Source organism: Heteronotia binoei, chromosome 18 (assembly GCF_032191835.1).
Source record: "Heteronotia binoei isolate CCM8104 ecotype False Entrance Well chromosome 18, APGP_CSIRO_Hbin_v1, whole genome shotgun sequence".
In the NCBI taxonomy this organism is placed as follows: domain Eukaryota; kingdom Metazoa; phylum Chordata; class Lepidosauria; order Squamata; family Gekkonidae; genus Heteronotia; species Heteronotia binoei.
The window spans coordinates 5,881,702-5,898,066 of record NC_083240.1 but is presented as its reverse complement, the minus strand read 5'-3'; the positions used below and the strand labels follow the sequence as shown (position 1 = coordinate 5,898,066).

At 44.3% G+C, this 16,365-nt stretch overlaps 1 protein-coding gene across 1 annotated transcript; it reads right to left on the bottom strand.

Moving 5' to 3' along the window:
• Positions 1-406: 406 nt before the first annotated feature.
• Positions 407-15,956, bottom strand: CTNNBIP1 (catenin beta interacting protein 1). Its single transcript, XM_060259159.1, has 4 exons — positions 15,834-15,956; positions 15,179-15,300; positions 14,425-14,515; positions 407-2,192 (listed from the first exon to the last, which is right to left on the bottom strand). Exons 2-4 carry the CDS (start codon positions 15,272-15,274, stop codon positions 2,134-2,136), a joined length of 246 nt encoding a protein of 81 aa, XP_060115142.1. The 5' UTR covers positions 15,275-15,300; positions 15,834-15,956; the 3' UTR covers positions 407-2,133.
• Between the last annotated feature and the right edge of the window lie 409 nt (positions 15,957-16,365).

Below are 16,365 nucleotides of genomic sequence, written 5' to 3'. Positions count from 1 at the left end.
ACCTTGACTTACCTCACGGGGTTTTTATGAGTACAAAACAGAGGGGAGCACCATGTACACCATGCCTTGAGGTACTCAGAGGAACAGCAGGATAAGGAGGTGAGTGAAAAACAGAACATCCCAAAGAGTTCTTGAAGGAACGGCCGGGGGAGGGGGGGGAAGCTGTCCTTCATTCTGAGCAATGACAGCACAAGCGCTAGCCAATAGATGACCCTCGTTCTGGCACAGCTGCAATCCAGACTGCAACAGCTATCGCAAGAGATGTCAAACGTTCCTCCTAGCAACGATCTGTTTTGACTGCTGAGAATGTTCTGTACCAGGAACACTCGCTGAAGTGAATCCATCTAGATTCCCTGCCATGGGTGGTGGGGGGGTGGGGGGGAAGAAATAGGGAATAAAGCTGGACTTGAAAGGGATGAACGGCATTTATTGCTGGTTTTGTTTAATTGGAATCTCATTACCAGCCCCAATTGAGGCTTATTTTCCACACCGAGAACTTCATTAAAAAGCTGCAAATTGAAACTCAAGTATTGTTTTTCTGGCAAAAGCGTTGCTGCTATTGTAGGTTTATTCATTCACCGTAACCTCTCTCTCTCTCAAATGTGTGTGCACACACATGTGCGCCCACATACACACCCACAGAGCAACAGCACCTGTACCCTCACAGCTTCAGGCCCCAGGAACTGACTGGGTTCATCACAGTCATATCCTTAAGCCTCTAGATGTCCCAAAGATGCAGGGACAGGAGGGATGGATTTCTAAACCCACCACAGCTGCCTTCTTGGAAGTACTGAGAAAATCCTGGGATGTAACAGAAAAGGCAACACTTGGATTTCGGCAGCAGCACCTGGGGGTTCAGGGGGGTGAATGTGCCACTTCCTGGCAAGCTCAGCACATCTGACACAAAGCGCTGTCGTTCCAGAACCTTCTCATCAGATGTAGGGAAAAGATGGGTCCCCTGCAGCACCTGTGACTGGAGCCCTCAGGCGCACCGTTCAGTGACTCTAAGGAGATCTGATCACAGAACAGCAAACCCAGTCAAGGGCCACAGCAAGTCCCACCCCGCCAGTCACGGCAGGCTCAGCCCAAACGCTACAGGAAATAACCAGGTCAGCAGTAGCCCACGTTAACGGTTAAGTAATACGGTCTGTATAGAATAGTTTGTGCTCGTTCTGGTTTGGCACTTGGCCGTCACACAGATCTGGGTCACCTGCCATTCCTACAGTGTATACAGGTCCCATGCAAGCTTCAACGAAGCCACCCTTGTCTCCATCAGAGGCTCATTTCCACAGCACTCGATGAAGCTATGCAGCGTCCGTGAATACCTCCTCCTGCTGGGAAAGATTTGAGAAAACCAACCCGTTTTCCTGCATGGATTCCTCAAAGAGCGCCTCGGAGCAGACTAGTGCAGAGAAGGCAGTTAGAGACACTGCAGCCAACAGGAAGTCAATTAGGCCAATGAAAAGAGGTATGCAAGCATGTAATAAATATGGCAAAACATTCCCCATGACAATAAACGTGAAGCAATAACTTGCGTTTGCCCTCCCTCCCTTCCCCACCCCCAGCTTTTTAGCAAAGAAAACATGGATGCTGGCAAAACACCTGCAAGCCGCTCAATTTGGCACCGGCAATCGGTCCATTTCCAGTTTCACACAGAGAAGCCACTCTCCGAAAACACACAAACATGACCTACATAAGCACGAACGCTCGGAGGCTTTGAGGAGAAGGATGTCGGCAGCAATTCTTAAAAACACAAAGTTAAAAACAAACAGGCGGGATGGGAAGGGGGGGGGTATGAGGAGTGTTTCCACTGGTCACGTTTTCTTCCTTTTATCCAATCAGAGTCCACCTTTTCTGAGCCAATCACAAATGCATTCCTGGAGTTATCCTCAATTAACACAGCCCAGCTGAGCCGCCAACAGGGCATAGAGGACAGACTGCTACAAGATACATTCAGACAGCTGGGCAACAAGAAACTGAACTGGGGGGACGAGGGAAGGCTAACGTGGGACGGGGGTGGGGGGGGAAATCAGGAGAGGGCAAAAGAACTCATGAATGTCCAGCCATCTTCCTCGATCTCCATGAGCCTTGTTTTCCCCGGTCCAGCTCTGTACTGCTCGGACAGCCTTTCCATTACTGCCTTCTGTCTTCCGTCTCCGATCTGGAAAACGCCATCACCCCATCCTCAGCACCTATGGCACAGAAGGAAAATGAGAGAAGGAGATGACCCTTTGGCAGACAGGTAGGCAGCAGCCGTGGAAGAGACAAGATGCTCACCTATACACTGGAAAGAGCTTTCTCTGGGACAAAAAAGGGTAAGGAGGGAGGAGCCTAAATGAGAAGTCTGCATCAGAACAGACACTAATTGTTACAATACTGTTTTGGAACTATTTGAACTATTTTTCTATATGGATTGAAAGTTTTAATTCTTAATCACAAGGATTAAGACTTAAATGTTAGCTTGCGTGTGTGTATTTAAAAATGCATAATCTCATCAAGTTGAAAGCTGCTTAATATATTAAATTAAAATACAGACGAAAAGATCAGCACCAACCTTATAATAACAAGGTAAAGGTAATCACCTGTGCAAACACCAGCTGTTTCTGACTCTGGGGTGACATTGCTTTCACAATGTTTTCATGGCAGACTTTTTACAGAGTGGTTTGCCATTGCCTTCCCCAGTCATGTACATTTTATTCCAGCAAGTGGGGTACTCGTTTTACCAACCTTGGAAGGATGGAAGGCTGAGTTAACCTGGAGTTGGGGCTACCTGAACCCAGCTTCCGCTGGGATAGAACTCACGTTATGACCAGTGCTTGGGCTGCAGTACTGCAGCTTACCACACTGCAACATGGGGCTCTTGACCTTACAATACAAGCTCAGTAATGGAACTCAAACCCATTTGTCGTATTATCACAAAGTCACAAAAGCAGGCCAAGGAAATATTTAGCCTGGAGAAGGCCCTTTGAAATAAAGCAGTACGTTACAAAGCTTCTGGCACTTAATGTCTGAACTGCATTAATGGTCAGTGACTGCATCATCGTGTAGGACCATGCAAGGAAGGGACAGTTTGGTCTTCTAGTCACTTGTGACTTAATTGCCATCATCTGGTTGGCGCTCCCTGATTTTTTTCCAGGGCTTCTTTGGAAGCATTTGCTGTGGCTGTTCACTGCTGTGTTCACTGCTACAAGATTCTCTGTGAGACACTAAACATGGCAGTTGCTTCCCATGTTGTGTGTGCGCCTCATGCGACTTGCTCATGGTGTTACATGTGCAGTACATATATTCAGTCTGGGACTGGGGTGCAGATGAAAGGGGGGGGGGGGGCTGACAACAACTGTGCATTCTGAGAATTAGCTATTGTCAAAAGCCAACAATGCAATTAGTTGCAATGCAGAAGGACAACACTCAAAGACAGAGGAAAGAAAGAGGATCCAAGTGGTTCCTTTGAACTTCAGCTCTTCTTTTAGGCAGGATTTTGGCAAAAGGGTTTTATGAGGAATGCCTTTGCAATTTGTTACAGGATGTCTGGCCTTCCGATACTGAAATAAAGCAAGTTACTTGCTCTTTCATCTGCAGATCCCTAATGACTGGAATCAAATAAGGAAGTCATCTGCCCCCCAGAAGTTCCTACCCACAGAGTTCCAAATGTTTGGCTAAGCAGTCAAATGAACTTCATATTTAAAATGGCAAAAGAGCTTTTTAAACTAAGTGGTGACATGAGGTCCTTTTTTTCTGGCACCAATCAAGCTAATTAGGCGTGCATGAAAAGGTTATATTGGTTTGCTCTGCAGGTGTCTGTTAAAACTATTAGTGAACAGACAACCTTTCTAAATGCAACAGGTCCAACTGAAGTAACTTTGCTGTTTCTCTCAGCGAAAGAGAAATGTATTCCTCTCCTTTCACAAAACCAGTAACCATACTAATATTTTAATAAGTAGGTTCAAAGCTCCACAACGGCTTTGGCTTGAGATCCAAAACCTTGCTGCTGCCTTGAAATAACCACAACAGAGGTCAAATGGAAACTAAACTTCCTTACAAAAACAAACTGTTAAAATATAATTGTTCTTATTTTGTTCTACACTATTTTTGAGAGGCCCGTTCTTTCTCTCCAACTCTTCTGGTCTGCTTCACCCTTTCTCCCCAAGAATAAAAGAAGGACTTGTCAGATACCACCTGCTAGACTAACATTACTTAAGGTTTAGATGAGATAAGAAGCTTAGTGGGTTGAGACAAATTAAGTGGAAGGCCTTTAAAAACACACAAAAGGTTTAAGAAAGGAAAAATAAAGCTAAGATACTCCCATTTCAAGCATTCTGTAAGACAGCCATTAGCAAGGTGAGACACCACAAATTGAACAACATTGACTCCCCCCCCCCCGCCATTGAATCAGAAATCTCAAACATGCAGAATTATTACACTCAAACATCATCATTTGAGCTCCAAACTAGAGAGCGTGGATCCAGATGCCTGTTAATGTATTCAAAAGGAATACAGAACGCAAGCATGAATAGCAGACGTGGCCATAAGAGTTATTTGTCATATCTTATTCCATGGAAATTAACAGGCTTTTTATAGCCGTAATTCTCCACATGTTGCCAACTAGGGGTGTGCATCTGGGTCTACCCAAGCTGAAAATCTACTTGAAAAATACCTTGCCAGTATTTTCCAGGTAGATTTTGGCATTACAAACGTACCCAAGTTTTCTTGAGAAACAAACAATCCTGAAAAAATCTCAGATATATTCTAGAATTACCAGGTTGGGCATCTATTGTTGTCCCTTTATAGCAGGGGTGTCAAATGTGTGGCCTGCAGGCCAAACCGGCCCCCCCAAGGGCGTCAATCAGACCTACAGGGCTCTCTTCTCCCCCATCCTGTCCTCACCCTGCGAGGCTCCAAGGCTGCTGACATTTCCAGATTCTTTTGCCTTCTCTTTGAAGAGGCTAAAGCAGAAGCAAGCTGCAAAGAAAATGTGGAATGGATTTCGCACTCAGGCCTATGGGCAGAGCAGACTGGAATAAAACATCCACTCAACTATTCCCCTACCTTTCCATTGTAAACAAAATATTGCAAGAGAGTTTTAACAATGTTTCAATTTTAAATTCAAAATTAATATCTTTAATTGTGTCTGCCTGTGTCCTTTATAAAGTCTATACCTCCTCTATCAGGCATTACATTTTAGGACATGCATGGCTCGGCCCCACAAAGTCCCATTTATGTCAGATCCGGTCCTCCTGACAAATAAGTTTGACACCTCTGCTTTATAGTTTAAAGGGGCTGCAGAAGACAGCCTGAGGATCAGCTGTGACAGTGGGGAGCAGACTGTTCCTGCTGGCTTGGCTTGGGACTGGCTGCTCATGCAGCCTGGTTTAAACCAGGTTGCAGAAGAAGCCAGCCCCAGATCTGCTGTGTTGCAGGGAACAGATTGCTTCCAACAGGCTGGCTCTGTGCTGGCTTCTCCTGCAACCCAGTTGGAATCAGGCTGTAGGAGAAGCAAGCTCAGCCAGGATCAAGCAGCCACCTTTCTGAAAACCCCAAGAGGTCACCATAAACTAGTTGCAACTTGACAGCACTTTCCATCACCCCTGAGGCTAAACAGATTTTGAATTTTCACACTGAAAAGAATGAAAGTTGTGCCAACGAGAGGGGCCGGTGGGACAGAACAAAGGAGCGAGTGGTATATGAGTCACACGTCGGTGCAGAGATCACATCTTCAAACAATTAAATCGTCAGGGTGATCCATTTCAAACTGGGTTTTCTTCCTAAGGTTAACTTGCTGCCTTTAGCCAACAGCCAGAAGTACTTCGATTTTATCCTTTGTTTGGGTCTAGCACACAAAAGGGCTAAATTAAGATGTCAAACAACTCTTATGTTTTTATTATTAATATGATAGTATTGGCCCAAAGTACAGTCTCCTTAGAAAAGCATAAGATTAAGTATGTGCAAGCTCTTCTAGAACTGCTATATTGGCGGGGGGGGGGGGGGAGAGAATCTATCAGGAAAAGGCAGGACAGAAATTCAAGGTCAGGTGCAAACCTTCTAATGCCTTCCCCCTTAGTATGTGGTGTGCATCACCTTTAAATATAAAGGTGCCATTGCTGTGTAGATTCCATGGAAAACAGGGTATCCTAGCAACAGCAAGATCACAGATGACATCACGGCACAAAGTAGATGAGACGGGTTACCTAACAGACAGCAGATGTTTGGTTTCTCTCCCTGTTTCCCTACAGTATTTCCCTCTTCCTAAACTGGGATAAAATGATAAAAAAAAATAAAAATCTCTTTGTGGATCTTATGTAAGCACACGAGACTTATTTCAAGATAATCTGTCCAGCCCTCCCAGCCAATTTCTCCTGGATGAATTCAGCAACCAAAATCTTTCTTTCTTTCTTTCTTTTTTTTTTTGACACATCCAGATTACAGTGGCCAAGGGCTGAACAGTTCACAAACACACAAACTCCAGCTACATTGAGGATATAAAGGTTGCTGCAGCTGGATTATCTATAGCTGTTTTTTATACAGGGAAACTAGAGCAAAGTATTAAAATCGATCCTGTTTTTCCCCCTGCCCTTCCTACAAGAAGCTCACAGTAGCACACAAAGACACTGCCATGCCCCCCTCACCCCATTTTATCCTCATAACCATGTGAGGGTAGGTTAGGCTGACAGATGGCAGCTAGCTAAAGGGATTTCAAAATCTAACACACTAACTTAGTTACTACGTAACACTGGTTCCCAATCATTCCAGTAGTAGAATTTTGATCCCAGCTTAGAATCTGCCCTGCATAGCCCAAGATAGTCTGGTTCAAAGACGGCAATAAGCGTAGAGCCCAAGCTACTACACTGATGCCAGTGTGAAGTCGCTCCCTTTGCCTGGCTTCAAGAAGCCTTCTGGATTTTGGCAAGCAAGAAATTCTTCCCTCGGTGATCAGCTGAAAGTTTTTAATTTTGCCTTTTAACTCATGGATGTGTGGCTATTGGTGGCCTAGACTTTAAAGTCTTATTTTTAAAACAGTTCTCAGCGGCACCTAGCACGTGATCTGTATTCTGTCAAGCTTTTCTGCATTCTGGGAAGCAGCGGCTGTTGTAGAACTTTAACCAGTCCTACCGTTACTGTATCAAGACGGGTTAAGACCTAAAGGAGATACGCGTTCCAGCCTCACTTACATAACAGGGAGAATGGGCTCAAGCAAAACTAGGGAATGGTCTGCTGCATCAAGAAAATCAACACGCTTGAACTGCAGCAGCTGTGGATATTTGTTCCCACACAGCAAGACCTGAAGACGGATGGTTGCAGTTCTAGCTCCAAGCAGGGCTTCTTAAAAAAAATATATACACAAAACAGACTTTGGCCTCCGATTTCTCGACAGACTCCGCCTTGTTCTCTTGACAGCTCAATGGTGCCCTACAGCTATGGCGCCCATCTGCTCTTCCCCATGTCTCACTTCCGTTAAGAAGTCTACAGCTGACGTCTCATCTGACAGCCTCCAAAACGTGTACATATGTGTGGGAAGCATGCACTGCCAACAAAATGCAAAAGTAGAGTGTAAATGGAGGAAAAGGCAATTTGGGGGAAAAAGTCATTTGAAGGCGTTACAATGTTAGGTACCTAGAAATCTCTGCCTTGGACAGAAAAGTATTCCACTGTTAGCCTCTTCCAGCTCTGTACAATACAGAAAGTTGGAGCAGCTTGTTTATTCTCGGGTCCCCAACTACCTTGGGGATCCTTGTTTATTTTGTATGCATCAGTGGAACACACTGCTTTTGATTGCACGTGTGCAGTATGTTATCCCCTCCATCCATCTTAACGCCACAATTTTTTTAAAAAAAGGGTAGCGACTTATGTCTGGCACACAACCTGTTCAATTTGGCAACCGTACAGTCAACCTATGGTTTCGAAGCTACCACAAAAGGCACACTTTAAATTGGCTGCAAGCTCATGAGAATGAAAGGGACAGGAAAGGAAGGAGAACAGCAGGGGGCAACTCCCTGCATCTTTAACCTTTCGCATGGAAGCTTCTGCCTCAACATTTCAGCTCCCTTTTACACTCTTAACAAAAAAGATTTTTAAAAAGGAAAAAAAAAAAGGACATTGCTCAAAGAATGAGAACTGCAACAATTTGGTGGCGGGGCGCGGGGGGAGGGTTGTGTGTGTGTTGAAACTTCCTGTATTGGATGATCCAACTCTTATGAGCATACTTTTGCCATTTATGTATTTTAAGAAGTAACAGGAATTAGGTAAATGTGAAGGTCAGGGCACTGGTTAATGGAGTAGAAAAGTCCAGAAGACACAGGTTGCTTAAATCCACATTTGACTATGAATGTATTTGTTGATCAGCATGAATAAATGCTGACATACTGAACAGAAGAGGCTGAGTATGAAGCAGCTTGTGAAGATTCACATTATGACTCATTCTACCACTTTATATAGGTATGGAGCTGCTTGAGTCTGTTGCATTTTAGACTCCCAAGCGATGCCCATAAGGCACGTTAACAGTGACTCACAAACTGTGTCTGGGTTAGAAAAAGAAGCATGTGACAAAGAATGAAGTCACAATTATAGCTTGGGAGTGCAATTTTAATGTGGATTTTTCTTCTGGGAAAGCAACCTGACAGCTGGAAGGGGATATACTTTCTAAAGCATGTTGCATGTGGTTTAACTTCCCAGCGAAAGTCACCACTAGCTTAGTAGAAACTATGGATCTTTATTATTCCTCTTAAGAGATTCATATATTTTACCTCAATAGCCATCTCATTGGTAGGTGAGGCTAAGAGTTTGGGGGAAAGCCTGTTTAGAAAGCTTTATATCTGATCACAGATTTGAACATATGAACATACGAAGCTACCTTATACTGAATCAGACCCTCAGTCCATCAAAGTCAGTATTGTCTACTCAGACTGGCAGCGGCTCTCCAGGATCTCAAGCTGAGGTTTTTCATGCCTGCTTGCCTGGACCCTGTTTGGTGGAGTGATTAAGTGTGTGAACTCTTATCTGGAAGAACCGCATTTGATTCCCCACTCCTCCACTTGCAGCTGCTGGAATGGCCTTGAGTCAGCCATAGCTCTGGCAGAGGTTGTCCTTGAAAGGGCAGCTGCTGTGAGAGCCCTCTCCAGCCCCACCCACCTCACAGGGTGTCTGTTGTGGGGGAGGAAGGGAAAGGAGATTGTGAGCCGCTCTGAGACTCTTCGGAGTGGAGGGCAGGATATAAATCCAATATCATCATCATCTTCTTTTTAGTTGGAGATGCCGGGGATTGAACCTGGGACCTTCTGCTAACCAAGCAGATGCTCTACCAGTGAGCCACCGTCCCTCCCCTCTGACTCTTTGTTCTAAATCCAACACTCTAGCCAGTGTTATACTGGTTAGAGGGTGCAATTCTACAGGCAATTTTTGGCAACACTTTTCAGTGATGGATCCTACTTTTTGCCTCTTTGAAACATGTTCTGCCAAGTTTGAGAGATAAGAAATAGAGTGCATGTTGCCTAAATGCACTCATCTTGCCCAAACCATCAAAACAATTGTTCTCTGTTGCCCCAGAAGGCTGGACCAGAACCAACAGGCTGAAAGTAAATCAAAAGAGTTATTTGCTAAACATTAGGAAGAACTCCCTGAACATTAGAGCGGTTCCTCAGTACATAAGAACATAAGAGAAGCCATGTTAGATCAGGCCAATGGCCCATCCAGTCCAACACTCTGTGTCACACAGTGGCAAAATTTTTTATATACACACACACACTGTGGCTAATAGCCACTGATGGACCTCTGCTCCATATTTTTATCTAACCCCCTCTTGAAGGTGGCTATGCTTGTGGCCGCCACCACCTCCTGTGGCAGTGAATTCCACATGTTAATCACCCTTTGGGTGAAGAAGTACTTCCTTTTATCCTTTTTAACCTGTCTGCTCAGCAGTAGAACAGGCTTCCTCGGGAGGTGGTAGGCTCTCCTCCTCTGGAAGTTATTAAACAGAGGCTAGATGGCCACCTGACAGCAATACTGATTCTGTTAACTTAAGCAGGTCATGAGAGGGAGGGCAGGAAGGGTTGCAGCAGTGCTGAGTTCTCGTGGCCCTTTCTTACATCCAGGGAAATGCTGTTTGCCACTTTGGGGTCAGGCAGCAATTTTTTTCCAGGCCAGTTTGGCCAGGGATCATGGAGGTTTTTGCCATCTTCTGCACATGCAGCGGTGGTTACTGGGGCATGGGTAGGGAGGTACTTGTGAATTTCTTGCACTGTGCAGCAAGTTGGACAAGATGACCCTGGAGGTCCCTTCCAACTCTTATGATTTTATCTCCTTTAACTGATAGCAATTCTCTAGGACCTCAAGGAGAGAAAGATGTCGCTGTCTGAAATTACTGAGCTACTGGATTCCAAGGAATGAACCTTGGACCTTCTGCATGCCAGGCACAGGTTCTACTACTGAGCCATGGCTGCTCGAACTGGAACACCCTGGCTAGGGGAAAGTATGATGGGCAAGCATTTCATTTTCCCTACAGGTTCAAACATCCTTTGTCTTCATGTACAATCGAAGGACTTTATTTCCATGCCAATGCAGGCCACATCAACCTTAGCACCAAACACCACATTGCATAATACAGTATTTCCCAAAAGTGGGTGTCACAGCGCCACCACCTTCACTAACTCCCGCAAATCCCAGTGACCATCTTTTATCTTAAACTCACAGTGTGGGCTGAGCGGCTTTATTTTTAAACGCCAGTCCCTAAAAACCACCTGCGCAGAATATGTTTGTATCTTAGCTCTGTGCTCCCCAAGAGACTTGGCTTTCTCCAAGAACCAACAAGACACTGTTGCTATAGCAACCAATGGCAGTGGAGACACCAAGGTTGATGCTACCACTTACCAACAATGCATCCAATTTTCCAGTTCCATCGTGCAAACAGCACAGCTCACTAGCACACCAATTTAGCTTGCAAAAAAGCCAAAGGCCAAACTGTATGTCATAAGTGGCATTTGGACAATGAGAGCCCTGTAAGTTTATCTGACAAACAGCAGCTCAGAACAGACCCTCTAGAGCTGCCGTTTCCCCCTCTCGCTTTAATAGGCGGGGAGCTAATGCAAAATAGATCAAAACAGGAGACTGAGAAGAAGGTGGCCACAACATTCCCCCAGGCATGTACTTATATAGATTAATGCCTCGGTTCTTTAGATCTTTCAGTACTTCTAAGCTCACGCTGCAAAGCAAACCTTGGAGCCTCAGTTTCAAAATATCCCCTTGGTGACTGAAACGCCAAAGAGACAGCTTGCTTCACAAGAATACGGTACTAATTACTTCACACCCTTGAATTCAGACCACTGTGTCTGCAATATTTCCAGATCTTAAGACACACAAATCCTACGCTATCTGCTATCTACGTTTTCTGTCTCTCAGTCATGCAGCTCCATTGTGTACTCCTTCACAGATCTTACAAGATGTAACCCTTTTCTTCAGAGGACTTGGCAAACACCTGCACCCATTTGAAAGAGGAGCATCCCATAAGACAAACACTAGAAGGTACAATCAGGTTCCAAACACACACCACCGCCATTCTGCAAGCTGCGTACTCTATTGCCTACGTAGACACAAAATATATGTACCTGAGGCCTGTGTATGGCTAGCATCTTGGAAGGGTTCCCTCCTCCAACTATGAGGGCTAGCATCTCGGAGAGCCAGTTTGGTGTAGTGGTTAAGTGTGCGGACTCTTATCTGGGAGAACCGCATTTGATTCCCCACTCCTCCACTTGCACCTGCTAGCATGGCCTTGGGTCAGCCACAGCTCTGGCAGAGGTTGTCCTTGAAAGGGCAGCTGCTGGGAGAGCCCTCTCCAGCCCCACCCACCTCACAGGGTGTCTGCTGTGGGGAAGGAAGGTAAAGGAGATTGTGAGCCGCTCTGAGACTCTTCGGAGTGGAGGGCGGGATATAAATCCAATTTCTTCTTCTTTTTCTTTAGGGACAAGAAGAAGTCAAACACAGCTCACCTCATTCAGCAAATACCTTTCTCTTTATCTCTGGCTATGGTAATAAAGGTGTGGCTGAATAATCACCACAATATGTATCTCAGCAGGCAGCTGCTACAGGTGGAAACAGAATATGCACATGAGTTTCAGTGATGAATTGCAGAATGGCAACAACTATGAGGAGCGAACAGCCATGCCAATATATGATTGAGCCAGCAACTTTTACACTGGAACCCTATTCAGGAAAATATAAATCAGGGGTCCCCAACGTGGTGCTTGTGGGTGCCATGGCATCCGCCAACTCCTTTTCTGGTGCCTGCCAAGTGTTTTTACAAAGTATGTGTGGCTGGGTAGAGTTTTTGCCCAGGAAGGCTACTGAAGATTTGAAGGACTGTGCAGATTTTAGAAAGAGTTGCTTTGGCACTACGGCTCAAGGATCTTTGCTGCGTGACTCAAGTTAAAAGCAATCATTTTGTGGCTGGCTCCACCTCCTGTGGCAGCCACGCTATGGGTTCCTTTTGCTGCTGTGCTCACCACACTGTGTTAGAATTCCAAAGGGGCCTACAAGTTTAAAACACCTGGGGACCCCTGATAAACCCTTAGCAAACGCCACAATAAAACCAATTTTGGGAGTCCAAAGGTGGGGGGAATGTGTTTTGTACAGCCTTGTCTCCAAAGACCTTTTGAAACTTCACTCAGATACCAGAGAGATAGGATATTAGGTACAGCGTAACTTTAGGATGCTTTTTAGTGGTGATGGTGGGAATATTCAAGCATGCAACTAGAGGACATACTGCCATCTAGAGGAAAAGCCTTCAATTCGCATGTTGAGTTTCAGGTCAATCTGATTTTCTAAAAACTTACCTTCCTCCTTTTACGTACTAAAAATTTACCTTCTTTCTCCCACCCATAGAAAAGCTACTGTACAGATAAAAAGCCTTCGAGAAGATACCATGTAAGTGACATATTCTATTGTTATGACTCAACTAGGCAAGTTATCTGGAGCAGAAGTTTCTCCAACCCCATCATCCTGAACCTCTCTAGGGTTTAGATTAAAAGTCTGAGCCTCCCTAAATGTAAGTCAGAGGGTGCCCATTGGTGCTTACTCACAGTTTAGAGACAAAATTAAAGGGCAAACAGGGTAATGGGGAAGCAAACGGCTCAAATTGGTTGACAAAACCTGGGGGAAGCAAACAGCTCAAATTGGTTGACAACACCCCTGAAAGTTGGAAACAGCCTCCTGCAATGTCCAAAGAAGAAAGGGCCCTCTGTCTCCTTGTACAACCAAGACAGTGTCAGGGAGGTGAGTGTACATTTTCCCTAGTGCCCAAAGAAAAGAAGCACAGGGCATAGAGGAACAGAATACTTGCAACAGAACACCCACACCAGGACGAGGACTGAAGCATGCTGATGAAGAAAAAAATATATATTTCCATTCATGTGGATTTTAACTAAACAAGGCAACCTTAGAGTTCATAGCAGATTAACTATTTTTACCTAGCAAGCACCGCCACAAAAAGGAGTTTGGTATGCTTAAAACCAAACATAGCAATTCAAATACTCTCTAGATCAGCATCATACTTTGTGCCTCATTATGGAAATGCAACAGAGGTCTTGCAGTTTTACACCACCAGTGAGCATACCACAACTTTTAAAATTAAATAATTAAATAAACAAAATAATAAGAACACTAAGTTTTCGAACATCATTGCAAAGCATCTTAATTTAAATTACCACAGCCATTTATACCTGCAAATACTGCTAACAGACCCTGGGACACCAAACCCAGAACTTCTGGATATAAAGACCCAAGACCTCCTATAACTAACCTGGAACATGAACAGCTGCCATTCATGTATACGGAAAAGAAAAAGAAGCACTAGGGGATGACGCTAAAGGACAGGCAAAAACCTGCCCACCACTCCTGATGCTGGGGGGTTCTGCAGACACAAATAGCGACATTGGAGACGGACAGCAGCCCTGCTCCCAAAATTCTTAACTTTATGAGGAAAGGTATAATCCTACCTCTTCTAATTAAATGTCGGGGAGGGATGGTGGCTCAGTGGTAGAGCATCTGCTTGGGAAGCAGAAGGTCCCAGGTTCAATCCCTGGAATCTCCAAAAAAGGGTTCAGGCAAATAGGTGTGAAAAACCTCAGCCTGAGACCCTGGAGAGCCACTGCCAGTCTGAGAAGACAATACTGACTTTGATGGACCAAGGGTATGATTCAGTATAAGGCAGCTTCATATGTTCATATGTCCACGTTTACTTCAAATTGCACAAATTATTTTGCTTTTATAGGCACAACCTGCAGTAGAACGCTGATTTCAGTACAGATTACACAAAGCCCTCCTCCATCCCACTTCAACACACAGCAAAAGTCAGGTCCACCCTTCTGCGTAGGTTACTTTTACCAAACAGGGAAGAAGCACAAGGTTTTAAAAACTGTGCTTCTTCCCTCATCTGCTACTCACCCTGATCGATCGAATGCTGAGGAAGCTGGCTAAGTTGGCTATTCACGACTCCTGCATATGTCCGCAAAAATTCTTCTTCGCTGGCAGTTAACTGCAAACAGAGAGAGAGAAAAGTAAATTCACCGGGGTCAGAAGAACACAAGTAACAACTCAGATGCTGTTGCAGTTCCTTTTACCTACTTATATTAGTTCTTAGCCCTAAGGATATGGAATCAGGGACTACAATCCAAACTGTTTCACTTTTAAAAAGTGAATGAAACACACACCAATGGATGCCAAAAATTCATCGTTTATACACCATTCACTGTTACAGAGCTAGACTAATGAAGCGCAGTAATGAATTGAATTCCATTATGACCAATAACTAGAGATTCTTATCTGCCCAAAGTCAAAAAGAACACAATCCCAAATACATTATAGAAATGTTCTTATATTCAAACAAAGGATTAAAAGCACATCCTCTTGAATTACCCTGCCTCTCAAGACATAATGACAATTTTCAAGTACAGTTTTGTATTTAAAAAAAAAACAGGATGTAGAAAAGTTATGAAGCTGAGGCTCAAGGTTATCTATGAATCAACGTGTGTCATTTTTATGTACAGAACAGGAACAACCAGCACCACACAAGGGGACAGGGAAGCTCCGGCACACCAGGAGACGGGTGGCCCATGATGTTCCACGTGTGAGCAAAATGTGTATTTTTTAGTGAGCTAGCAGCTTATGCCTTTCCTGCAAGGTTGTCTGTGATACTTACATTTGATCCCATCTTCCTAAGCATAAGCAGGACTCTCACTTTCTGCTGAATATACATCTCCTCCGGACTCTTCCCGGGGACACCCTCACGGTTCATTCCCCTCCTCCCAGTTCCTGAGGCTCCTAAATACACAGAACCATCAAGACAAAGAGGAGCAATATTAGAAGAATGAGCAGTAAGAAAATACACTGACTACCTACAACCGAAGCAATTTCTATCTCTTCCTGCTTAGGAGCTCTCTGGTCAGGCCAGCTCTGCCCTAAACACCATTCAAATGCCATCAATTCAGACAATTTTGTTAAACATGAATCTCCAGACAATGTTCAGGTGCAGCAGTAAACTACAAATTGATGCTCTGCAGGAAGGAAACCACCTTACAGGTCCTTTTTCAACAAAACTTAACCAGAAGGAAATTACAGAGATGCAGACCTGTGTACACACTAATAGCTTTTGTCACAGAATCAGGTGACATGTATTTCAGTTGCTGAACCTAGCCTTCTCTTCCTTGCTTATTTTTTAGTAAACAATCCACAATAAGCAGAAGCGTGTAATATGGTTGCTAGTTTAATCAGAGCTGCTGGTATGAATTCATGGTGTTTCTCCAGACCACACAGAGAAACTAACCGTAGTAGAATGAAGAAAGAGTCAACAGTACCTGCTTCCCTGGTAACCTCGGGCTATGAGAACCTTCAGTCGGAATGGCCAAGAAGAAGAAATCAAAGATATGATTTGGGCTTTGGGCAAAGCATGTAGGGACCACCTATAAAAGAAATACCAGAGACTGGAATGCCTAATTTTCTGAGCAACATACAGACCTTATGCTACATTTGTTCTGTTATTCTGTTAAATAATTCCTGTTGCATTTGTTTAAATATCACTTTCTTACCAACTGTGCATGAATAGTTTAACCAATACCCAATGCTTTGTTTGGCATACACAGTTCATGTTGCTACTGTTAGCCAATTCAGCTGAAATAAATCACATCAATGTAACATTCCTGACGAATACATAGTTACACACACACCAAAAAAAATTTGCAGCAATTCTTGGAAAGAGTAAAGCTGTACATCCAAAATCACTATCTATGGCAGAGGTGACCAACGGTAGCTCTCCAGATGTTTTTTGCCTACAACTCCTATCAGCCCAAGCCAGCATGGCTAATGGACGGGGCTGATGGGAGTTGTAGG